Source organism: Ursus maritimus, unplaced genomic scaffold (genome assembly GCF_017311325.1).
Source record: "Ursus maritimus isolate PB19 unplaced genomic scaffold, ASM1731132v1 scaffold_13, whole genome shotgun sequence".
Classification (NCBI taxonomy): domain Eukaryota; kingdom Metazoa; phylum Chordata; class Mammalia; order Carnivora; family Ursidae; genus Ursus; species Ursus maritimus.
Genome location: NW_024423675.1, coordinates 42,932,950 through 42,958,511, shown reverse-complemented (window position 1 = coordinate 42,958,511; position 25,562 = coordinate 42,932,950). Strand labels below are relative to the sequence as shown.

General features: G+C 40.2%; 1 protein-coding gene across 2 annotated transcripts in view; it reads right to left on the bottom strand.

The window, feature by feature from the left end:
* The window catches only part of PDE7B (phosphodiesterase 7B), a 310,652-nt gene that overhangs the window by 44,914 nt on the left and 240,176 nt on the right, over positions 1-25,562 (bottom strand). For both annotated transcript variants that reach the window (XM_040627828.1, XM_040627829.1), the window contains one exon: positions 25,202-25,285. In XM_040627828.1, the coding sequence (XP_040483762.1) occupies positions 25,202-25,285 (84 nt within the window). The remainder of the gene's footprint in view (positions 1-25,201; positions 25,286-25,562) is intronic.

Genomic DNA, 25,562 nt, shown 5'->3' with positions numbered 1-25,562 from the left:
ATAAATGGCCATAGTTGTTTATTTCTTCCTGTATATGTTCCCAGCACTCAGAGAATGGTTGGTAGGAGCTGATGACAACCCAGGGTATTATCTGGCTTGTAATATCACAGGTGGAGACTGCACTTTTTTAAGACATGGTCATTACAAATGACCTTTGAAACCCTGAGCAGTTGGATTGAGATAAAATACAAATTAAATTCCTTAACATCTAGGGCCTTTTCCAGGCTTTGTCTTTAATAGGAAAGTAAGAAAATCAGTCGTGATACCAAAAAGCTAATAAACAAAAATACATATAACATAACATCAACAACAACAATAACAAAACACTGGGGGGAAAAAAGGAAAGAAAGAAAGGAAAAGAAAAGAGACTCAAACAAAGTACATCATCACCTTAAAATGTAACTTGAAGGTGGGAAATCAATTTGAGTTAAAAGCAGCTAGGAAGTTATTTTAAGTTCTCTAAAATCAGGTCTTGAAGAGAGGTGTTTCGAAGCCCCATGTCATTAGCTCTTCTGTGTATGACAAATACTCACGACTTCTTGACGGCTGTCACTAGAAGAAGAGCTTTACTTCAACACTGCCACAGAGTGGGCGGAGGAGGCGGAAGAGGAAAGTCGTCTTTAAGACAGGGTAGATTGTTTCTCTAGTTCTACTTTTTAACATGTTTATTTTTTCAATTGCCATTTCTCTTTTATGTTCTTGACAGTGAAGAGGACACACCAGCGTGACTGATAGGAGTCACAGAATAGAGTGAACTCCTTCCCCACGTCCCTGTCCCCACACCTGCTGCCCCGGCGCTAGGATATGTGCTCAGAAAGGATTCATGAGGGTCAAATGCTTGTCCTCAGCCACACAACACACTGGTGTTTGGCAAAATGTGCTGCTTTGAGCCTGTTGCTTTGCCTACTGTAGAATCCATTCCAACCCAATGGCTATGAATCTCTAACTTAGAGGGCGCAGGGATGGTTCGAAAACTATTATTTCCTTTTTGTAAGGAGGGGGAAAGGCCTTAAAAATAAGCTCTTAAGCCTTCTTTGGGCAATAGAGAGGTTTTTCAAAATCCCAGTTTGAATGAAATTTAAATGAATTAGTAAGAAGCCGATCAAATTTCCTCAGTCTTAAAGAAGAAGTACGCGCCAGGCACAATGCGGTTTTATTGAACCCTCCGCTTCTCAGAGTTTGAAATGTTTAGCAAATCCTGAGTTTTGAGGGCAATGGTTTGTGGTGAGCAAATTGAGGTGACCAAACTGCAGTTGATTCTAAGCCTCCAGAGGTTAAAAACTGCTGCATTAACTCCCTAGTTCTCAGCATGTATTTAAAATAAGTGTGGTCTCCTATCTGGAGAGATGCGTTTGAACTGTTCCATTTCGCTACAGAAGTTCCAGATGTGTGTTGTAATGTGCATCTGCTCCTCTGCTTTCACCGCTCTGCGAGCTCTTCGCTCTCCTGTCCCAGGATATGGGACAGACCCTCTGATCGCCTCCTGTTGTCCCCTCCAATCTATCTCACCTACCGCGGACAGATTTATGCCTTATGCACAACACTAACCATGTCAGCCCTCTGCTCCAAATTCTTCAATGGTTCTCCAATGTCTACTTAGTTAAGTTCATATTATTTATTCTGGTATCCATGGCTCTCTAAATGTGATGCCACCTTATTTTTCCATGTTTATCTCCCACCAGTCCCCTTGCAGATAAATAGGTCTCTGTTCTTGCTGTCCCCCCCATCCCCCATGGTTTTCTACCTCTGTACCAATTCTACATTCGTTATCCATAGAGTATTATCTTCACCTGCTGAAATGCTGTCCACCCTTCAACAGCTCACCTCAGGTATTTCCCCCTCACCCCTCAATCAGGTGCCTTCAGATCTTTCTGGGAGTCCTCCTAATGCACTGCGGTTGGTACGGTAGTAACTGGCGTTCTTAGCTCTCTGACTATGCAGCACATGCTGTGCGTGCCATTGGAAGCCCTGTCAGGGTCTGGCCATGTCTTGTATAGCGTGGGGCCTCGCTAAGATGGTGTTTGTTGATTGAAGGAATGAAGGCATGAGGTGATTGTTGATTGAGGTGTAAGATTTTAATTTTTTCTGTCTTGCAGCAACACATTACTTTGCTCCCAATGGGCACCACCATGGGAGTATAGAACTGAATGAATTATCCAGAACAGGGGAGATTCATTCATCTAACACAATGGATAACAGGGCTGATCCCCTGTGTAGAAGAACTTGAACTTCTAGCTCTTTTCTGAATTTGTTGGATTTTTTATGGTGATTGTAAGTGCATTTTGAGAAGGGTGGCAGATTACTGCTAAATTTATCCATTGGTAGAGGCCCAGATAGGAACATGTATCTTGAAAAATGACCAGCAAAGGATCCTTTATATTTTGTTCTTTGGAAAGTAAGTGCATTTTAAGTGAATTCCTTTTTCTTCATAGGTTAAAAAGATTACTTGAATTATATTACACCTGAATGAACCCTTTCATTTAATGGATTGAATCAAGTGGGCATTAGAAGCCGTTGGCGTATACTCTTTAAATGTAACTATCCACCCTAGTTCAGTAGGGAAGTTGAGATATTTGTCTGTACACTGAGATTTGTCTCTTGTGGTCCACGGCTCTCTATGGCTTAAAGTGGCACCTTAGGTGTAATCACATCTGTAACTTTTGGTGGCACAAGCTCTTAAGGAATGAGCTCTTAAGGAATAAGCTTCCATTAAGACTTATATGATTAATTCAGGCCATAGTAAGCTTTTTTCACATGGAGCTAGATCAGAGGGAAGAAAGAATTGTTTTAGATGACTACCTGAACTGCTTCCAATGATATAACTGGTGTACTTCATCTAGAACAAATGCAACTGGCCTCCTATTCTATTTATTCTACCCATGGCAAGAACAGGCGTGGGGCTAGGAAGGGTGGCACTAGGAAATACCTCTACTAGGCAGTGTGCACTTGTCACTCCATTCATGTTCATAAAAGTGGGTATTGTGAATTGATAGTAATAGATGTATTTTGCAGATGAATCCATGGATTTGGCAAGGTTTAGTGATGTCTCCTAAGTCACACAACTGATCAGGTAGCAGAATGGGGCCTGAGATCCAGTTCTCTCTGACCTTGAAGATGATGCTCTAGAGTTCCTTATATTCCTCTCCTCACAAGAACGGACGAAGAGTGGGGCACATGCGAGAGTCCAGTATCGGACCCTGTTTCCCTGGGGCACAGTGGGGGATTAATACCCAGATACCTTTCCTTTAAAAAATTATAGTTAGTAAAACAGAAACAATAAAAGGAAATGTCATTATAATTCATAAATCCAAGTGTTCTAAAATCGATGAAGATTTAAAAGTTGAAGATTAGAATCTATATCCTTGAACAGGACTGTCACAGTGAGAAATACTGAAAGGAAACTTGTAAAATAATGACGAAACAATCAGACATAGCTTCATAGTAGACTTTGGAAGTGATTCTATGCATGTAACTTTCCTCTCACTAAACATATAAATGGAATATTAGGAGGTGAATAATAAATCACTTGTGAGCTTTAAAATTGAAAACACATGTATTACTGACACTGACTTCATGTGATTTGATTATTATGTTATTACACAAAGACATTCGCAGGCCTTGGTTAGTGCCTCAAGCTTTGGAAAAGACAAACATTTTTGTTGTGGACATAGAACAGAGCTGCAGTTTCTGGGGAAGGGAAAGAGTGGGAGGCACTGGGCAAACAGGCTGCTCAAAATAAAATCCTGACAGGATGCACATAGGCCTCTGTTTAACCGTTTCAGAGCCAAGCCTTCAAGCCACCTAAGGTTTCACCTGAAGGGCATCTGCTGACTGAGATGTGGTCTGAGGACGTGATCTTCCCTGTTTCGTGTGGCCCCCCGGGCATTCTCTTCTTTCCCTTCTTCCTTCCCTCCAGAAAACACATATGGCTTTTATGTGTTTTCTAAATATTTCTAATTACCTTTCTAATGTGAAATAATATTCTTCTCAGGAACAGATATTAAATAAACATGGTATTCTTTGGTAGCTGTCAAGGAATGAAATGGAAGCCCTTTAATCATGAGTTGGCTATTTGTTCTTTCTGAGTCTCAGTGCATAGATTTAAGCAGTGTAGTAAACACTGCTTGGGCTCCACCTACAAATATTTTCTGAGCACCGACTTTGTGCTGGGTACTTGAATATACAACATTTTCTGGACAGTGTTTCTGACGTCAAGTACCCAGAGGAAGGTGGTGGGATGGACACTTACTGTCTTCACTACTTTCATTTCTACTTCAGCTGTGAAGGACAAGGGCTATTTTAGTATGAAAATGCCTAGACATTATCACATGAAGTGGAAAATATGAACAAGAGGAAGATTTTCTGTCTGGTGGGTTCCACTCTCAAGAATGTGAAGATTCACGTTGCCCCTTGCCCTTGGTGGAGGCAAATATCCCAGGGGTAGAGGTAAGATGACCCCTGGCATCTACCGAGGGGATGTGGTAGGGTGGAGAGGCTCGGAGGACAGGACAGGAGAAAAGGAATGAAGAAGAGAGATCAAAATTAGAAGGGCGTACAAGCACCCATTGGAGGTGGATGTTGTAGTAATGAAAGCCAGTCTTAGAAAAACGTGAGGAATTTTTTACACTACCCTCTGACCCCCACATGGGTTTGAGATTTGCTATCAGGGAGGTTGTGTTCTTTCTGGTAATGGAAGGGGTCCTGCACGCCCTTCCAGATGAGATGAAACCTAACAGCGGGGATAGAGTGGTCAGTCAGAAATACATTCCTATTCGTAGGACTATAGAGACCACGGAGCTCTAAAAACAAGCAGATACAAGCCTGTATTGGAATAAAAAATCATTCACACAAAACCTACTAAAGCTGTAGAGAATCCTGTTCACGTAGGAGTTGTGGGGATGAAATGGCAGGGAGTGAAGTTGGGGTGGCATCGAAATGTACCAAGAAGCATATGAAGTATTTGCACTGTTTCTTTTGCCCTAGATCGTTAGCACTGGATTGTTCAGAATGAAGAGTTTAATTGCTGTGTCTGAAGGCCGGGCTACAGAGGAAGAAGTGGTAGAGCCTTGGCAATTACAGGACTTGTGGAATGACCAAAGAGAACTGTCCTTGATTCCCTTCCTTTCCCTTTCTTCCCCTCCCTTCTCCTCCCCTCCCCTTCTCATTATTCTCTCCTTCCTTCCTTTCCAAACATTAACTAAACGTTTACTTTGGTCCAGACACTGGGCAGTGCTGGTGATGAAAGATGATGCAGAAACACCTTCTCCCCGCCCACAGTTCCCTGTGAGAGAGTCTACTCCTATTCCTCCATGGCAGTAATAGCTGAAAACAGTGATCCTGGGTGTGTGTGTCTGGGGGAAAGCTGCACTCTCGTGGGCCCTCCAGCTGCCCTTCAGTTAGTGTGGCTGGATAACTAAGCAGTGCCTTCACGGGGTTTGCATCTCCAGGAGCAGCTAAGACTCCATGGTAGAGATGCCATTCTCTCTGGTATCTGTTGTAACCTCACTCAGGTGAGCCATGTTCAGCACCATCCTACTGTTTCACCCACAATCTCAGCCAGTAGGGTTGTCAAGCTAGGTATATGCACACTATAATTAGTGGAATAAAAAATGTGCAACTCCAAGGAAAGATCCCTTGGCCTAGAGTTGAGACCACTAGGTTCAAGTCTTGGTTCCTCCACTCCTCAGTCTTGGGGAAAAGAATTGAAATTGACCTATACTGTGCATGCTCAGTAAAGATCGGTGGAAATGTGTAAAGACAGCCCCAGTCAGAAGGCAAATATCATCTGGAAAGAGTTATCAATGACTCCCTTAGCTTGATTTCGTTTGCAGTTAGGTATGCAATATCAGATAGACAGATTCTGATGCATCTGGAAAGAGTTATCAATGACTCCCTTGGCTTGAATTAGTTTGAAATTAGGTATGCAATATCAGACAGATTCTGATGGAAGAAGGCAGAAAGGACAGTCCACAGCTTAGGTCTTTATCTCAGAAGGGAAGTCATGGGAGAGCCTCTGCTCTGGGAAAAGCTGGAAGGTGAGGTGGAGAGGCAGAGAGAGGAGAAAGAAGGTAGTTGGGTGGGAAGTTTTCCGCGTTTTCCCCAGTGGTTGATGATGTTCTGTCCTGGGTTTCCATAGCTACCCCACCCCCAATTTATATTCAGCAAAACATTTATTCATGCATCTCACAAGTGTCATGTTTAACTTTCAGCCACTAAACTGTTAGTTCCTTGAGGACAGGGACTATGCCTTATTTACCTTTTAATCCCTAGCGCTTAGCACAATGGAATGAGTGAAAGAAGGTGTGAAAGCCAAAGAAAAACTTCATTGACTTGGTAATTTTGCCCAGGGGTCCCGGTTCTCTGAACAAAATAGCTTGAGCTAATAATACCTATCATTGTTCCAGGTTTATAAGCACAGAAACAGAGTAACAAAAGGTTAAGGAACTTGGTAGAAAAAACTTAAAAAGTAGAACAGGCATCAAAAGTGTTCCCACGCCTCTCATTAACTGATATTGTTTCTTTGTCACATGCAATAGAGTTATTAAAAAAAAATGAAGTTCTATCTTGAGGTGAGGCAAGTGTTTTAAACTTTCCATCTTTGCAAATAAAGCTCTGTTAGTTATTTTCAATGATCAGCTTTCTGATAAGAATTAAGGGATGGATTGAAGTCATCACTTTGGTAACTTGTTTAGGGCAGATTTGAATCAACTGTACATGTTAAGCCAGCCTTCCAAATGAATGGGAATCAGCCTTTTCCTCAAAATGCCATGCCCTACCTCTTGGTAAAAAGCAAAATCTGCCCAGCTTCTTCAGTGCCCTAGAGAACATCCCTCTCAGTAAAGACAAGTCACGGTCTGCCCTCTTGATGACCCGGTTGGGTTGACAGATTTCACACTGTTTCAGAATGGAGTGAGGAGTGTGCTATTTGGAGGATCTCCAGAACTATTCTTCAAAGTGTCAGAAAAATCACAACAGGGTGTAAAGTTCAGAAGTTCAGTTAAGTTTAAGGTCTTTCACCCTGGAAAGTTTTCATTAATTTTTTTTCTCTTTCTTGTACACCCCAATGAATGCAGCAGTTGCAAATTTCCTAGCATGACTTGGTCAAAACCCACTCAAAATTATGCCAAGAATCTGCTTTGAAAGTTATCCTGTCAAAGTTTGTAGCCCTGGGAGGCTTAGATAATTCAAGAAGTATACGATTTTCAGTAACCAGATTTCTAGTTATATTGAATTTCAGATTCTTTCAGGAGCCCCAACTCTGAAATATTTTTCCTTAAAAGCAACCAAAGTTTCTGAAATTTGCTTTAAGAGTACTTGTTCTTTGGAAGTGATACCCATTGTGTAAGGCATGTAGTGAAGTGTTTAACAAGAATGTAATAAATACGTTTCTAACTAAAAGAGAAATACTTCTTCTTTACCAACTTTAAGCCAAAGAGAAATTTTACTGTTAACAAAACCTAAAACAATAAAACTTCAGTAATAATAATAAAATGAAATATTATAATAATAGCTTTAGAATAGCTTTAGAATAATAGCTTTAGAGCTAATCTTTTAAGATACTTTAGAACCAAAAGCTATCATTGATAAATAAAAAGCCCAACGTGGACTAATAAATTACACATTAGTTAGTATTGAAGAGCTTAAGGAACAACCCCAAGAATGCTATTGGATTTATGAGATCAGTGTGGGAGGTATTTAGGAAGTGTTTGGGGGCATTTTTGGTTGTCATAATGATGGAAAGGGCCCTACTGGAGAGTGGAAGGGAGCCAGGAATGCAAGATGTCCTGAAGTGTGTGGGACAGTTCACACATCCATTGGTCCTGTATCTCTCAGCTTTTCATCGGCTGTTTGGGTATTCATGTAGGTGGAAAGCCTTTTTATAATGATCTGAACCTGGAACCTAACCCTGTTCCCCTGCTCTACATATAAGCACAAATATTCTTGCACCATTTTAATTTTCCCTTTTCAGGAATGCAGCCACTATGCAGATTAAGAGAGGGATGGCATTTTGGCAGGGAGGGCTGGTGGACAGGATTTCCCAGGACTTGTTCTTTATCTTAGGAAACTACCAGTGGCAAGACTGCTTATGATATCCGATTGTGTTACCCACGTAACACACCTGTATCAGTCTGCATAAGCAGCTGTCACACTCACGATGATTCAGCATGGAGGTGCGCTATGTGACTACATCGTTATGCCTTCTGGGGTGCTTACGCCCAAGCATTTACATGTTGAAAACACGATTTAAGTCACAGACTGCTTTTCTTGTATTTCTGCTTTATAATAGAGCTGGGACCTTAGATGGATTTTTTTTTCGGAATTTAAGTGAATAAATAGGCTATGACTATTCTTTTACGATAGTAAAGGAGGACCTTATAAAATATTTACTGTAAGAAGGAGACACTGGATCTGAGAGGGCTTAAAGCTATTCTATTAGAGAAAAACTTAGCTGATAAAGGTGGTAAAGTAATGGATTCCTGTCAGTAGCACAGGAAGATCCTTTTAAGAACACAGGATCTGCTGTCTGAACATTCCTGTTCCAGGTATGAACCAAGATCAGAGTTTTCCCAGCTTAGTCATATACATGCCATTATTATAGTTTTACCGTATCTGCCAACACCACTATTAATGTCTTTCTTGAAACCAAATAAATTCATTTGTGCCTAACATATATCTTTTATAAATTTGGTACCAATAAAAAACAGATCGGATGTGTTTGTTACACTTTTTCCTATTATACAGTAAAATAAATATGTTACTATTAAAGTAAAAGAAAGAAGGCTGTTTTTTGAAACAAAAAGAGCACCTGGTGCATCCTTCCCTATGCTTAGCGCACTTTGGGAACCGGTGCTATGAAGGGCATATAGTAACGAAGGTTTACTGGCTTGGAAAACACGATTTAAAGGCAATTACCAAATCATGTTGGTATACTTTACAAAGATACTCTTTACTAAACTCATTTGGAAAATTTCTTGTAACAGGGCAAACTCTCCAGCTGCTGCTATAAGCAGATCATGTATAATTTAACTTTAGTAAGAACAGAATATCCCATCCATAGCAACAAGGCTTTTTGAATTAACACCTTAAATAATTTGTTTTTCTTCACTCAACAAGTATTTGTGAAGCCATTACTATGTGCGAGGCGTTGTTCTATGCACTAGGATTAGCAGTGAACAAAACAGTTTCTTTCCTTGTGAGCTTATATGTCATTAATGTAAGATGAGAATAAAAGCAAAATTAATTTCCATTAGTCCCAAGAAGAAAATAGATAGGGCTACAGCATTAAACTCCAAATCAATCAGATGGCCTAAGCTGGGCATCAGATGGTGTGCACACACGATTCTGTCATTTGGCTTTTCATTTTGTCTAGCAAAGTAATTTTCATGTTTTTTTGTTTGTTTGTTTGTATAGCTTTTCTCACAGTATACAATTTTGTTGATGCTTTGCATATATTTCTTGGCCCCATTTAAAATTCCACTCCACAATTTAAGGAACGGAATTTAGACTTTCCTGATACTTCAGCCCAAGTTTTCATTTTTCATATGTAATTTAAAATTGTCCTTAAGTCACCTCGAGTCACTTTTCTATTATTCATGCCATTATTATCGTTGGTTAACGGTTACCAACACTTCATATCATTTAAAGGAGCATAAGTTGTTCCTTCTCTTCCATCTTCTCTATTTAAGACACTTAAAAAATAATACCAAAGGTGATTTAAGGTGGTGAGAGCTACTTAATAGCTCAAAATACTCTGAGAGAACATTCCTGTCATAAGACTATGATGACATGTCTTATTATTAATTTCCATATAGTGGGTGTTTCTTACTTATCCAGCTATGAATGTTTGATGAAATTCATCCATTGTATTACCTTGTTAGTCATTTCCAAAGAGCTGAAATAAAAAACCTGGTGCTTTAGATTATTTTCAAAATTTCAGGTGGCATGACTGGCCTTTATAGGTTCAGCTAATGGAAATTTTAAAAATAAGAAAGCTAAACTCTTCACAAAGCTTGCTTTGAAGTTACAGTTAATAATTGCTGTTTAAAATAATTGGCTCTAAAGAATTCTAAGATTCTGAGAAGTCATGAGTCACTGAAGACAGACTAAATTATATCCTCAAATAGCTTTTGTGTTAGGCGTTTTTGGTTATATTAGAATTCTTTCAAAACAGGTTATCCATATTTGGCAATTCTGAGTTAAGAGAACATTTGACTGACTAGAAAATGCTCGTCTTTCAACATATTAATCAACTCTTTTAAGAGATTTCCCTCTGAGGTGTTATAATCTATTTTCCTGTGATTTTTTACTTAGGTAGTAAGACACATTAGCAATGGTATCATGAATAATGTTGACACTTTGGAAACCTAATATTGCGCCTTAAGGAATAATTATTGCTATAATCAAGAGGGATAAATGATAGAGAAAACATTTCAAGAAAAGAGGTCCTTTAAAAGAAGGAACATTGTTTTCTTTCCCAATGCAGAAGCTAAGCTATTAGAATGGTGCCTGGCACATAATAAATTCTCAATAAATATCTATTCAGTGAATAAACAAATGGAAAAGAGTATCCCAGCAACTGTAGTGTGTATACCATAAATAAGGTTATACATATAACGTGGCACTTAGAACACTTTCGATAAATACCAGCTAAGTCTTGATCTAAGGTATAGGAGGTTGGACTACAGGATGTGATAGAGCATGCATTTTCATCTCACACCCAGGAATTGCCAGCCGTGTTTCTGAAACTTAGTTTCAATATTAGCAAGAAGCAACCACTTGATAAGATACAAGGGAGAGAAAATGTGTTTTTCTTTACTCACAGCCTTCAGTGATTCTCCATTTTATTTTTTAGAGTAAATGACAGACTGCCATTTAAGATGGTCCCTGTTCTTGTTCTAACCAATCCTTACCGTGTAGTAAAAGTTTCAGACTCGTTTTAACATCAATTCTCATTACCTTCCCTCCAACCGTGCAATTCCTTCCCTTCACCACTAAGCATTGGCTCTAGGATCTGAAGACACTCATTCTTTGAATGAACCCAGCATTCTCCCACCCCTGATTTTTATTTTGAACGCACTTAAAAAAAACCCGCTTACAAAAATCCAATCATTGTCCAAGTGCCAATGCCAATTACTTGATGAGCTCTTTCCCTAGAATGTCCAGTGATCTTTTCATTGGAACTTCCTTGGCACCTGTCAGTGTATCTGGTGATTATCTGACTTGTGTGCCATCATTTCCCCAAACGGTTTTTTTTTCAATCTTGTATCTCTTATAGCTCATAGCCTGGCACACAGTAGTTGCTCAATAAGTACGAATTGTTTGATCTAATTTATCTTTTCTTCTTTTCAAACAAACAGATTTATTCCAGGTCTTCCAAGGAGATTTTCGGCATAGATTTTTAGTTTTCTGGTTTTTACCAGAATTGTCTCCAAAATAGAAAATAGAGCGATTGTGGTAAGGCACAAAATGAAAGAATGAGAAAAGAATAAGAAAAGAGATAGGTGATTTTTCTTCCTCACATGGCAAGGATTGTCAACAAATAGTGAGAGGGAAGGGGGATAAGTGGCTTATAATCTATGCTAAGGTAAGTACTTTCTACTTGACTAATTTCTTGGCAAGTTGGAAAAAAGGTGCTAAAAGTCTTTCCATTGCCGTGGGAATCAGAGTCAATGGGGAAAGAAGAGCAAGGGGAGAACACTGCTCAGCCTCTGCCTAGAAGTAAACTAGTGACAGCCGCAGCTGTCTTCTTGCAATGATTGCCTCCTCCGGACGGTAGCGGGGTGGTTGTGCAGTACAGAGTCTCTGGGAGATGGAGGTAAAACTTGTTTTCATGGCTAAACATTCCCTGTAGACTATATTACCCAAGGGCACAAAAAAGCACAGGAAAGAGATAACCTCTCTGTCATGAGGTTATCTCCTTTTTTGCAGTTTTGTATCCAGGGAGGGGTGAGTGTGGGGTAGGGCAGGAACAGTGATGGGTTTTTCTACAGTGGCTCACACCGTGAGGAAAAGGGAAAGCAATGGCATACGCTTAGCCAACAAAGGTGGGGCCAGGCCACCATGTTGCTGCAGGAATTTCCCTTTTAGTGGTACCCCGGCTGTGGTACTTCTGATGCTGAGTGCTGGTGGCCAGGTGGAGCACAGAACTAGCTCTCTGGGCAACAAATGCATGACCAGCAAGCTCAGAGGGTCCTCCATTGCCCTGTCTCCATGACTCCCACCTTGTGTCCTACTTCAGAGAGAAACTGGAAGGCATTAGCTGGGAAATTCCTTGCTTTTCTGCTACAAAACCTATAAAACTTCCTACTATACAGCCATTCTTTCCTTCTTTCTATGTGTTCTATTAGAAGAGCTGCCTCCTTTTTTTTTTTTTTCAAGATTTCATGTATTTATTTGAGAGAGAGAGAGAGAGCATGAGCAGAGGACAGATGGAGAAGCAGGCTCCCTGCTGAGCAGGGAGCCCGACATGGGGCTCCACCCCAGGACCCTGGGATCGTGACCTGAGCCGAAGGCAGCACTTAACTGCCTGAGCCACCCAGGTCCCCTGAGCTGCCTCCTTTTCTAAGACCAGTCCCCCCCAACACTTTTCAGGACACTACTCTTAGTTGTGACTTTTTTGTCCCAGATAGCCCGTTTTTCTTTCTCAACCAGACCTTTTTCACCACAATTTCAGCATGCTTAAATGTCTTGCAAAAAACCAAAACCAAAACAAAAACCAAGACCAAAAAGTCTTCCCTACCCCACATTCCCAGCCACTGTTTTCTCTCTACCACTTTATTTACAACCATACTTGGGAAAGAAACGTGTCTGGCATTGTAGAGGGAGCTCAATAAAGATTTGTTGAAAGAGGGAGTCACTGCAAGAGTGGGAAACTGAAAAGGGGAATACATCATTCTCTTCTTCAACATCAGTTGAGGACACTGAACTGGTATGTATTATATACTCTTCTCAGCACTCTACATATGGCCACAGAGAAAGGCAAATACAGATACCAGTGATAATAACAGTCTACATTTATTGAGAATTTATACTGTGATAGGTGCTGTGCTAGCACTTTTCACACACTCAGTGATTTCATGATAGCCCTGGGCAGTCCGTACTCTTCAGCCTTCTTTCCCAGCCCGGGAGGCTGGAGGACAAAGAGGTCGGGACAGCCTCTGCTGCCAGAACCCAAACTCAAGCACCCGTTCTTGAGTCAGCGCCTCCCCACCGCCAGAGGAAGTCCTTGGTTGATCCTTTCTTTCATTGCAAGGCGTAAAATTTATTTTATATAGTTATAGACATAGATAGATAGCTAGCTAGCTAGATAGATAGATAGATAAAGTAAAGTTTAAATAAGGTAGGTCTGTGGTTGAGTGGAAAACAGAATGTCCAAAGACCCGAATCCTAGATCTTTACGCTTTCATTACCCTGCAGTGAGTCACTTGGCATCTCTGTTTTCTTTTTTCTTTTTTTTTTTGTTTTGTTTTTGATTGTAAAACTGAGAAACCGGACTAGAAGATCTCTTGATTCTGTTCATTTAAAAGTTTTGTCAAATGTAAAGTGCTGTTTGAACATGAATGAGAACTTGGATTTCATGCTTTTTGGAATAAATTTCCTCTTGAAATGACAAGCCATTGTTGTGAAGTATCATACAGAGCTTTTATAAGTACCTAACTTCATAATTTCCAATACTTTTTCCAAGGTGGCCTAGCAAATAAAGTTTTCTGGCCCGTGGACGCAGCTTCATTTTCTGCATCTTGGTATTACCTTATTTAGAAAAAAAAAAAAGATTCTATCTTGGATTGAGATTGCTTTTTCTTAATAAAATTCCCTTTGTTCTGATTAAAAGAGGGATACATGCTTATGGTAGGAAAAAAATATAAGAACAGGAAGAAAGAAATAATCATCGCCTTGAAACAACACCTGTTAAAATTCCAATGTATTTTAGAAAACATAAGTGAAATCTTTAAGAGCCTGCTTCTTTTTTACTTAATATATTATAAGCGTTTTGAGAGACTTTCTTTCGATGATGCACAGTTTGCGTGACAGGAAATAAGCAACTCCCCCTTGAGAAAAATTAAAGCAACTGGTGGCAGCCTCAAATCTGACTTTGTCACAATAGCAATTCCATTTCCTCCTTCTTTAGGGACAGCGTGCAAGTGTCCTCTGTTGTCACCACCACCCCCTTCTCCTTCTTATCGAAGACTGCAAGGTCAGATAATGAAATGAGTGATTTGTCATTCGGCACCTTCTACCACAGAAGTAGGAATAAATAGTTGAAAAGTTGCAAAGCTACTGTTTTGATGAGTGATTATATATTTTCTCACTAAGTTATAGAAATATTGGTTCAAAGATATTGAGGCATTTTTTTTATACCAAAAAGGAGAGAGTCTAAATGTACTATAAAAAGAAAATAACTATTATAATGTAAGAAAAATATTTAATATGAGTAATTTTCTATGCAACACAGAAAAGGAATACATTGCATACATGTATTGCCTTTGACCATTAAAATTCATCTCTAAAAGGGAATTATAGTACATTATGGTTAAGAGCTTGTATTCTGGTATTGAATTTTTGGGCTTTGAACTTTGGCTTAGAAGTTATTTCTTGGGTGAGTTATTTCTTTCCTTTGGGCCTCAGTTTCCTCATCTAAATAGTAGTGCCTACTTCCTAGGGATCTGGTTGGGATTAGTTGCATCAGTCTGTGCAAAGTTTGTAAGGCAGGGTCTAGAACCTAAGAGCTCCACACATATTAGCTATTGTTATTATTATTATTTGCCCTAATATGTGTGTGGCATAACTGACCTATATCAGTGGTTCCCTAATAGCCATGGAAGGTCCAGAGCCAGGCTTGCCACAGCAGGTAGGCTGAGGGCACTTTGAAATACACTCTCCAGAGCTTCAGGTTCAAGAAGTTTGCAGTTACAGTGTGACGGATCTTTCTTGGACATGTGGTGGGAGCACAGAGGAAGGAATGAGTCATTAGTCCCCTGGGAGGGTGGAAGCTGGCTTTGCAAAGGTCATAATGCTGAGAGAGGGCTTGAGCGGTGAATAGACACTTAGGCAAAGAGGTGGTTGGGGAGGGGTGTACTCAGTAGAGGAAGAAACAGCCGAAGTTCAACTACATCTACTGCGGACCTATTACAAGCAAGACGTGCTGCTGAACACACTGATCTCATCTTCCTCTCACCTCAACCCAGTGAGGCTGGTGTTACCATCTCCTTCCACAGGTGCTGCCAGTGAGTAGTTTGTGCACTTTTCCCACACTCACAAAAGAAGCAGGATTCAAACCCAGGTCTGATTTCAAAGCTCTTTGTCTTTCTGCCAACTTCCTCTGTTAACCATGGTTTAGCGTGTGCACTCAGCAGCGGGAGTGCGGTGTGTGTGTGGGGCTCTGGGCCGGGCAACACGGTGGGCCAGGCAGAGAAGCAGCTTATGGTTAGATGGGAAGGACCTCTGCTATTCCCGGTGTTCACAGCGGCCCTCTTGGGCTTCTTGGCCTTCAGGAGAGCTGTAGCCTTAGGGGGCCTTGCCCGAGAGGCCTGGCCTCCTGAAGCCTCGACCTGGGATAGAGCACCTCCCTTCTCAAAGCTGTGGTGGTGGCCGTGTTCCCTTGGGGACTCTCCTCAGTGATTGCTGCCACTTCTTCAGGCACCAGTTCTCCTGTCCTCCCTGCTTAGGTTACTCATGAGGAATAAACCCCCCAGGTGTCCCAAGGCAATTTGGTTTGCTAGTTAAGAGAGAAAACCATCTTCTTGATCTTGTGTGTGAACTCTGAGATCTCAGTTTGGAAACACAAAAGATTCTAAGGCTGGAACACTTTCTGTTATTTCATGTGAATAGTTAAATATGGACTATGGCAAGTCATTTAAATCTTCTCAGACTTTGAAGGTAGGATAGCAATGACAGGACATAACCCCTCATTTTGTTTATTAATGAAGTCACAAGAGATAGGCCGGTGCTTCCTTCTGGGTGAGAGGTTGAATTTAATTTTATTTAACAAACAACTCATTCTAGCTCAGTGACTCATAGGATAACTTCGGTCAAAAGAAACTTAATTTACTCCTGCTTCCTTCTCTTATTTTATTGTCTCCAGAAATCCAAAGAAGCCACTGTACAAGAAAGACTGAGGGGGTCAGGGTTTTACTCATGGAAGTGCTGCAGCAGAAAATTATCATTTCTCTGTGTGACATTCAAGTGAGTTTGAAAACCCACTGGGCTCTGGCATAAGTAACTACGTTTGTACCAAACAGAATCCATGATATGAGGTAGGGTGGTGTCTGAATCATGGTGTCTAAATAGTTTCTCACCAAGGAAAATAACTTGCTGGTGAGACTTCTTTGTGGGTTTTTTTTTTTTTTTTTAAAGATTTTATTTATTTATTCGACAGAGATAGAGACAGCCAGCGAGAGAGGGAACACAAGCAGGGGGAATGGGAGAGGAAGAAGCAGGCTCACAGCGGAAGAGCCTGATGTGGGGCTCAATCCCATAGCGCCGGGATCACACCCTGAGCCGAAGGCAGACACTTAACCACTGTGCTACCCAGGCGCCCCTCTTTGTGGGTTTTATTATCAGTAATCTTATACTTTGCTAAGTCAAGCTTATTATAAACTACAATAATAGGGGCCCTTGAATGAAGTGGTTGAATTGGTGATACCTGTTGTGGCCATATGGCTCATGGACGATCGTGATTCCCAAGTGGAACTTCCAAATCAGGACTTTCTGACCTGCACTGCAGTCCCTTATTTGCAGCTCTCTCTTGCACATTTCCCCTTCATTCTTACAAACAACCTGTCCCTGAGCTCACTGTCTTTCCCTAACTCACCCTCCAACTTTGTTCACGGTTGATCTCATCTCCAGTTCTTCAGGTGGCCAAACCAACCCCGGGATCTCCCAGCATTCAGTATCTTCAAGCTTTATCTCCTTTTCTCCACATCATCTCTGGATTTATACCTTATTTCTATGTCCATCATAGTCTGCGGCCTGATCACGTTCCTCTTGATTTACTGAGTCTGCCCCTCCTACATATGAGTGTTAGTTAATTTTCTTAAACACTATTTTATGCTGTCTATGTTTTTCTCAAAATTCTCTAGTGACCCTCTTTGCTTAATGAGTCAAGTTCAAGTTCTTTATCTTGGCATTCTAAGCCTTTCGTTTTCTCTCTAGTCAACATACTTTACTACTTTCTGGACCTTCTCCCACTTAATGACTTAATGTCTCCCATATGTCAACTCAGTCTCACTTTTAGGCAATTCCTTAACTAGACAACGCTCTATCTTATCTCTCAGAGTTCAGCACAAGACCATAAAGCCCTCTTTTCCTGCTCAGAGCACATCGGTGATCTCTGCCTTCTTTTGTCTTTGATTTATTGTCTCTGTCAATTCCTTTAGAACTAGATCATTTGTACTCTTGTATAGTCCTTGGTTTAATGTATGTTTATCTTGCCCGTGTAGTGAGATTGTTAGGTCTTTAAGGGTAAGGGAATATCTAAAAGTTTCCTTTTGAGCACTCAGAATCCCCAGCCCAGGTGTAGGATGTAATAAGTGCCACCCTGCTACCCATAGTCCTTGTTGACTTGAAAAGAATTGTTCAGATATTTGCATTTGGTGTCTTTGGCAGACTCCAGTCCCATGGCTGTCTGAGACAGGAGTTCTCCCAGCCCCATGTTTACTGGTGTGGCTCAGGACACCTTGGCCTCATGGCCTGCTTGGCATGGAGAAGATGTTCTATTTGTTGAATGAATGAATGACAACCCAGAGGAAATACTGGGCTCCCTATTTCGATTTTCTATGTTTAATCACTCATATACAAAATAATAAATCCATTAAACAATGTCAGCCAGGTTAACAAAAGGCACTGGCTATTTTCAGTTCTGGCTCTAGAAGGTGAAAACTGTTTCTTTTTTGTTATGGTTTTCCCCAGGAACTCAGGTATATTGAACGATCTCTTCTGACTTCTTTGTTTGACTCCTACTTGAATACCTTCATCTTCCAATAACATTTATATCTAGTTGAGTAGAGTTGTTGATGACGCCTTCCTGGTTCCTTAGGTCTTGAAGCACATTTTAGAATGGCTCTAAAAACAGTGGCCTTAGTGTGTAGCCCTCCTTTCCTTCATTGTTGCTTTAGTACTGTTCGTGTTTTAATTCCTCCAGAACGCCTTCCCTATTTTCCCAAGACTGAGTTAATAATTGTTCCCTTCCCCAACTTCCCCAAAGTTAGTCATGCTCTCCTCTGAATCTTGTATACACATACATGTTTCTCATATTATGTATACTTTTAGTATATGTGCATGTATTATTAAATGTATCAGAACACATCAAAATGTATAGGCTTATGTCTCTATAAATTCTTCAAAGACTGTGGCCATGTTTCATTTATCTTTGTATCTCTAGCACCTGCCTCACTGTCTACCCCATGAGGTGCTCCATCGATGGTCACTGATGAACAGTGGCAGGGAATGAGTAAAACCAACATCAGCTGGAATGAGTGAGGCCAACATCAATTGTGTCTTCCGCACTGCAGTGGCATTTCAGTGGCTAACCATCCTACTGGTCTGGCATTTCTGCATGTGGAGTGCTGGGGTGCTTGTAGTCACAGACCCTGGGTGCACAGCATGGAGCACGGCCCAGGTGAGTCAGAAAGGAACCACGACCACAATCAGTGTCTTGTCCTTCTTCTAGGGGAAGACAACTATTGAACTTTGAAATTGTGGAGTGTTACCCTGGCGCTCACAAGAAGTCTGAGCTTGTCCCAGCTGGCACCTCCCTTCTCTGCTTGCAGAGAATGGGGCTGGGGGCCTGAATTTTGGGGACAATTGGATATCATCTTCTGAACATGACTTCTTTCAAATCATCCCATAACATTTTTTAAAGGATATTTTATTTTGTTTTTCTTTTTTCTTTTTTAATTGAGACATAATGGACATGTAATACTGTGTAAGCTTACGTGTATAAAGTGTTTGATTTGATACACTTATGTATTGCCATATGATTACCACAGAGATTAGGTCATATAATTATCATTTAATTGTTGATTATAGAGTGAGAATAATTAAGATGTAGTCTCCTAACAACTTTGAAGTTTATAGGCTGACTATAATCACTGTGCTGTGCTTTGGATTTCCGGGACTTTTTTTTTTTTTTTAATTTTATTTATTTATTTGACAGAGATAGAGACAGCCAGCGAGAGAGGGAACACAAGCAGGGGGAGTGGGAGAGGAAGAAGCAGACTCATAGCGGAGGAGCCTGATGTGGGGCTCGATCCCATAACGCCGGGATGACGCCCTGAGCCGAAGGCAGATGCCCAACCGCTGTGCCACCCAGGCGCCCCATGGATTTCCGGGACTTATCTATCTACTAGTTGTGAGTTTGCACCCTTGAACAACATCTCACCCTGTAACATTTTAATGTAAGCCCTTTACATTTTGTGCGGTTCTCATAGATAACATTAAGAATCACCTTTAAGAAGGACACTGAAAGGCTGTCACCATCTGCTAGGAATTCTTTCTTAGAAAACTGAGTTTGTAAACAAATTGTCCCCCTTTAAGGGGGGACATCACGTAACACCAAATGGTTTGTAACATGTGGGTGGCTTTTGGTTGACGGTTCTTCTGTGAACGTATTTTATATTAATGTAGAGTGTAATGTTTTAGATGGCAGCTTTTATTTACTTACTTATTTATTTATTTATTTATTTTTAAAGATTTTATTTATTTATTTGAGAGAGAGAGAGAGTGAGAGAGACCATGAGTTGGGGGGGAGGGGCAGAGGGAGAGGGAGAAGCAGAATTTCTGCTGAGCAGGGAGCCAACAGGGCTGGATCCCAAGACTCTGAGATCATGACCTGAGCCAAAGGAAGATGCTTAACTGACTAAGCCACCCAGGCGCCCCTTGATGGCCACTTATAAAAAAGCATTTGAAACTCTGGGTCACTTCTCCTTTACAAAAATATATATTATTTATTTATATATTAATTATATTTATATATTATTTATGTTATTTAATATTTACATTATATAATATATAATATTTATATAATTATGTATTATATGTGTATAAATAATGTATAATGTATATGTATAAATATGTAGGTATAAATGTATATATAATATATGTATCATGCAATATAAATATAATATATAATTATATACTTATATATTATACATATATTTATATATCATACATATATTTATATATCATATATAAAGAAATAGTAGTTACTAGTTTTATTTCAAATATAATGAGCAAAGAAAAATCTTTTTGTACCCTACTAAAATGACCTTGTGCAGTTATAATGGCCCTGCCTGGAGAGGCAGATCTGGAGGAACAGGACTTTAACGATCAAGATTAGCAAATTAGCCAACGGGAAAAGCCAAAGAGCCAATTAACCTACGACTTCTGCCAAGCCCCGTGGCTGGTCCGGAGCTCCAGGCTCTCTGTGGCCGCGGAAACGTGCCGCCTTAACACTTCCGGCTGAAGCTGCCTCGTTCCTTCAAGCTCCACAGTCACTGGGAAGGTTTGCTTTGTATGTCGCTCCCTTTGCTGCGTGATGTGGAAATCACATTGTGTTGCTCTGAAATGGTTGCCATGGGAACATCTCCACCTAGTCATTATCTACTCAGCCTACTGATTATATTAAACCAGGAGACAGAGATGTACAAGGGGCTCTGTAGCCACCTGTTGTGCAGAAAACTGTGATTGCTTCTGCGACATTTTCGCCTCTGTGGCCACACATTTCTCAGAACACTGTCTCGCCGTTTTCTCTTCTCTCATTTCCCTCCAAACAGAGTTAGGGAATGACATAAGTCTATAGGACGTTAGGATAACTGAGTCATTACATTCCCATTCCTGCTGCCCTCTTCCGGGTCTCTGTTTTCGTACCTCCTGTAGAATAAAAATAATTGTCACTTTCCCTCACTCTGTTCTGCCCCTCCATGCTTAGGTGTAAAGATAATGCTCTTCTTTAAATGTCTATGATTCCTGTGTCCTGCACCATGGTGCTGAAGCCACATTTTTCTGTTACTTATCCAGAGAAGCTTCTCAAAATTCATACAAATGCTTCTTTTCTAAATTATATAAAATATAAACAGTAAACGAAACTGGCTGTCAACAGGTAACTTCATCTTACATATTTCTCAATAAAGAAGTGCATGGGTCTGGATGCGTCTCTTATGAGGAGGATTTTCTGACCTTTATTCCTGGATTGAAGGTAACATTTAAGAGGTGTTGTCTTGAAGTAACTTCTTTTGGTAGAAAAAACTATAAAAATCCATTGGCCTTGTAATTATTGTCTAAACCAGAATACTTAGGGAGTGAAAAATGGCATTAGTAAGTTTGCCTAGACAACAGGTGCAAATTTCACTATGCCAGGCAAACCAGGTATATATCATCACCTCATATATAGACAAAAAATAGTAAATTGATATTGCCTTATATATACATAGGCATGGTAGTACCATGTCTTCATAAAATAGGGGGAAAGGGATACCTCTTCCAGAACAATGTTTGTGCAGTTTGGAATTGTAACTGTGGAATTTAAAATCTGGATTAGCAAGGAAGTTCCCTTTCTGTTTATATTTCTATCTCATGTAAATTAAGTCAATGTGAGTCCATTCTTGAAAGTAAAGTGATGGCACTGGGGATTGAAAAGAAAAAAAAATGACATTAACAAAGGAAAATAGACGAGGCTGAATGTACCTATGGAGATGTCATAAACTTTTAAATTTGTTTAAAAATCTAACTTAAGGGTTAGTCACTTTTTTCTGTTAAGGGTCATGCAGTAAGTATTTTTGGCTTTGTGGGCCACATGGTCTCTGTTGGAAAGTAACTGTAGATGATATATAAATGAAGGGCATGGCTGTATGCCAATAAAATCTTATTTATGAGACAGGCATGGGCGGGAGCGTAGATTTACTGCATTGGTTGTCATCAGCCCAATCTCATTCTAATTGTCTGTTTTAATGTCTAGAAGCTTTGTTCTGGTAGAAAGTTATTTTCGATAGTAATTCTGACATCTTCTTGTTCTGCTGCGGCGGGTTGGGGCAGTACCTAACGGGGCCAGTGGAGAAGTGCAATGGGCCTTATTATTTAATGTACATTTTTGTCACGCATGTTCCAGCCATTCAAGATATGTGTTGAAGTGGGGCTAGAAGGTAAACCTCCAGCCATACTTTGGACAGGGAGTGGCAGCCATGTGGATTTAGTAAGCATTTTAGAAGAAAGACTGCCAGGATGCAGACACAGGGAGGCTCTGGTGATTTGGCTTTTCCTATAAATGGTCTTTTAAAAAAAAGTCCTACCTAGATTCTACCTTGGCAGAGAGAGCAAAACTGCAAGCACCTGAGGAAAATAATGTCTTCAGTCCCTGCCTCTACTTGGAAAAAAAATGGCCCAAAATGAAGGTAAGTGACACAAAAAATTACTTTAAACTAGTCCGGTACTTACTGTGTAGAACTGGAATCAGTCGGTAAAAATAAAAGTTTTAGGAGAAAGTCCCAAAATGTTCCTTTGGAATTTATCTTTAAATCTTTATAGAATTATAGAATTTAAAATGTTTCCTTTTAGGCAGAAAGCATACACTAACAACTCAGGCAGGCAAACCTCAACAAGAACATGGACAACATTAAAGAGAATTAGATAGACTCTATGTAAAGTAGTAGGAGCTGTGACATAAATATTACATCTTAAGTGACTGTAGCAACACAGAGAGCCACATACGTGCTGCTACCTGGTGACAAGCTGCTGTAATTGCAGGCTAATCTACAGATGGTGGAGAGTGACCACAGCCATGTTATTGATTCTATTTCCAACTCTCTAACCAGGCATAGCAGGCATTTGCCAATGGAATGGACAGTACCACAAATAAGGAAAAATCTCAGAGGGCTTCAGTCCTATCAGAGCTGTTGAGCAAAATATAAAGGATAACTGATGTATATAATTATTTAATAAAATCTTTTTGAGGCGATCTTTTGATCTAATTGGTCAGTTAACAGAAGTTAGTGAGAGGTCAGTTCTTTGGGATCTCGTAGTCTATTTAGGGATGTGTTTTATACCTAGGAAAAAAAATTGAGTCCACCATAAAACAAAATACGATGAAAGTAAATTGATATTGCCTTCGCATGTTTTACTGATAAAGAGACATAAGCGAGGAAGTTATTTAAAGTGGAGTGCTGAGCAGAGGAGAAAGGGAATTTCAGAGTGGATGGTCAACACCGTCACTTAATGTGTGAAGGGTCATGAGCAAAAGATGGGGTGAAATGGGCATGAAGGGGCAAAAAGCATCTCATACCAGGGGAAGGAGGCTGGGGGTGAGTCCAGGCACTAGGAAGTTTCTAGAGGACCTACAGAAGAGGGGTAACAGGATGGCACCTGTTTGTAAGTGATTTGTTATATAGTGAATAATATAGTGAAATGTTATCTGCATTGGTTTTCTGTTTAAGCTTTTTATATTTTTTTGGTTTTTTAAATGTTATAAAAGTAAAACAGACTAATTGTAAAAAACTCAAAATCCAAGTGTTACAGAAACCTATGATGTAGACAGTGAAATATTCCATAACCCCACTAACAAAGATAACTGCTATTAGCTGATGTTGCTTGTTAACAGTAGGATAATTTAGAAACAGATTATATCGCTTGGAACCTTGAAATTATAACAAGAAGTATCTCCTATTTTCCTAATTCATTCATGCCTTATACTAGAAACCATGATATAATCTCATCTAATATTGAAAGAGGTTTTTTGGGTTAATTTCCCTATCTCGCACTTAGTAGGTAAAGCCATTGGTGAGTCCTGGTCTCTGTGAGACAGTGAACTAACTTGACCCTTTGCTCATTCCCATCTTGCTTGGTGGAACCATATGCCTGGCAACTGGAAATCAGTACAGTCTGGAGACTGTCAAAGGGGTAACTCCCATGGGTAGCTGGAACAGCCTAGTGGAGGTCATAAGGAAAGGTAAGAGACACCATCAGAGTTCCCCCACTGTATTCCCCAATATAGCCAATATTTGCATTGGTTTGGCAAATCAATTTTGTCTTCTAGAATGTGTTTTTGGGGGCTGGGTTGGGGAGGTTATCTCTAGTAGGGAAAGATTACTCTAAATCTCTGTGTCCCAGAAAGAGCTGAGCAAATAGATATTGCACGTTGATAGGGAAGTTTAATGAGCTAGGAGATTATAAGCATCTCCATTCCCTACTGACCCTTTGAGGATCTAAAGATAGCAAGTTTTGACTTCTCCTAGTAATTTTTAGGGGTCAAGGTAAATCAAATTACCTCTTTTGCTGAACTTGTTTATTCCAAAGGAAAGTAATACTGTGTGGGTGCAACCCAGCACTTTGAAATTTATGGATGGGAAGTGACATGAGAACCAAACACTGAAAACCTTGGAGCAAACTGTGAAATTTATCCACTTTCTCCCTCTACCGGCCCCTCCAAGTCCAAAGTGCAGGATGATTGCAATCGTTAGAAGACATGAAATCAGGTGGGGTGACTAGTCACTGTTTGGGTTTCCAAAGGAATTTGAGATTAACAGAATTATGAACTGGAGATTGAGCAAAACTCCAAACAAAGAGTAGTATATGAAGAAGGGGAAAGGTAGACATTAATGACTTCCTGAGGTATTCGTAATGGAGGAAGCAGCAAGTACAGACTTCTAGGGCTCTGCCATGGTGAAGACTTTTACCAGAAAGGTGAGAACCGACCTCAGGGACCTCGATTAAAGAAGGGAGAATGAGACAACAGACAGTTACTAAGGGCAGCTGCAGAACAGGTTTCCCTGTGGGGTTTTAACAATAAAATAGAATCTCATCTAGTCTAGTCCTGAATGACGGTGGAAAGAATGTGCTGGATAATAAAAGGAGTAAGCCTCCTTGTATAGGACTTCACAGTTTTTAAGACTTACATTTTTATTTTAATTTTTTCCCACTTTATTGTAGTTTATTTTTTTTCTTTTCAAATTTTTATTTAAATTCTAGTTAGTTAACATAAGACTTACATTTTTAAAGCTGACCTGATCTCATTTGGTCCTCACTAAAGCTCTGGCAGGTAGGCAGTGCCAGAATTACTTCACTAGGGAGGAAATCTAAAGACAAAGGGTTAAGTTCCATTTGGGAGGGGAGACATGGAGGAAGGAAGGGTTTTGAAGTTCAGAGGGAAGTGAGATTTTTTTTTTTTTTTTAAAGAAAACGTTTTTTCCTTTCCTAGGTACACTTGATTACTCACTGTTAAGTAGGCGGAAGTCAATGAATGGGTAGGAGCCACGGCGTTCAGCAGGAACCCCCGTCTGACCCCTTAGTCGTACATCTCCTAAAAAACAGAAAATCCAAACAAATGTTTGAAAACGTTGCCAAGTGTATTCACTTTTCCTCTGTAAATGCTCTTACCCACTTATGTCACTGGAACCGACACCAAATGTCAGGAGGAAAATGATTTCCATTCACCCTGTATAAGAGAGAGCTATGTGAGAAGGTCTGTTTAATGAATGCTGAGTGTAATGAACTTGGCGATACTCTAACGAGCGAAGCAGCACTCTGCTCCCTTTTAGATTTGCCTGGAAGATGGGTCTGTGAAATTTTCGTAATTT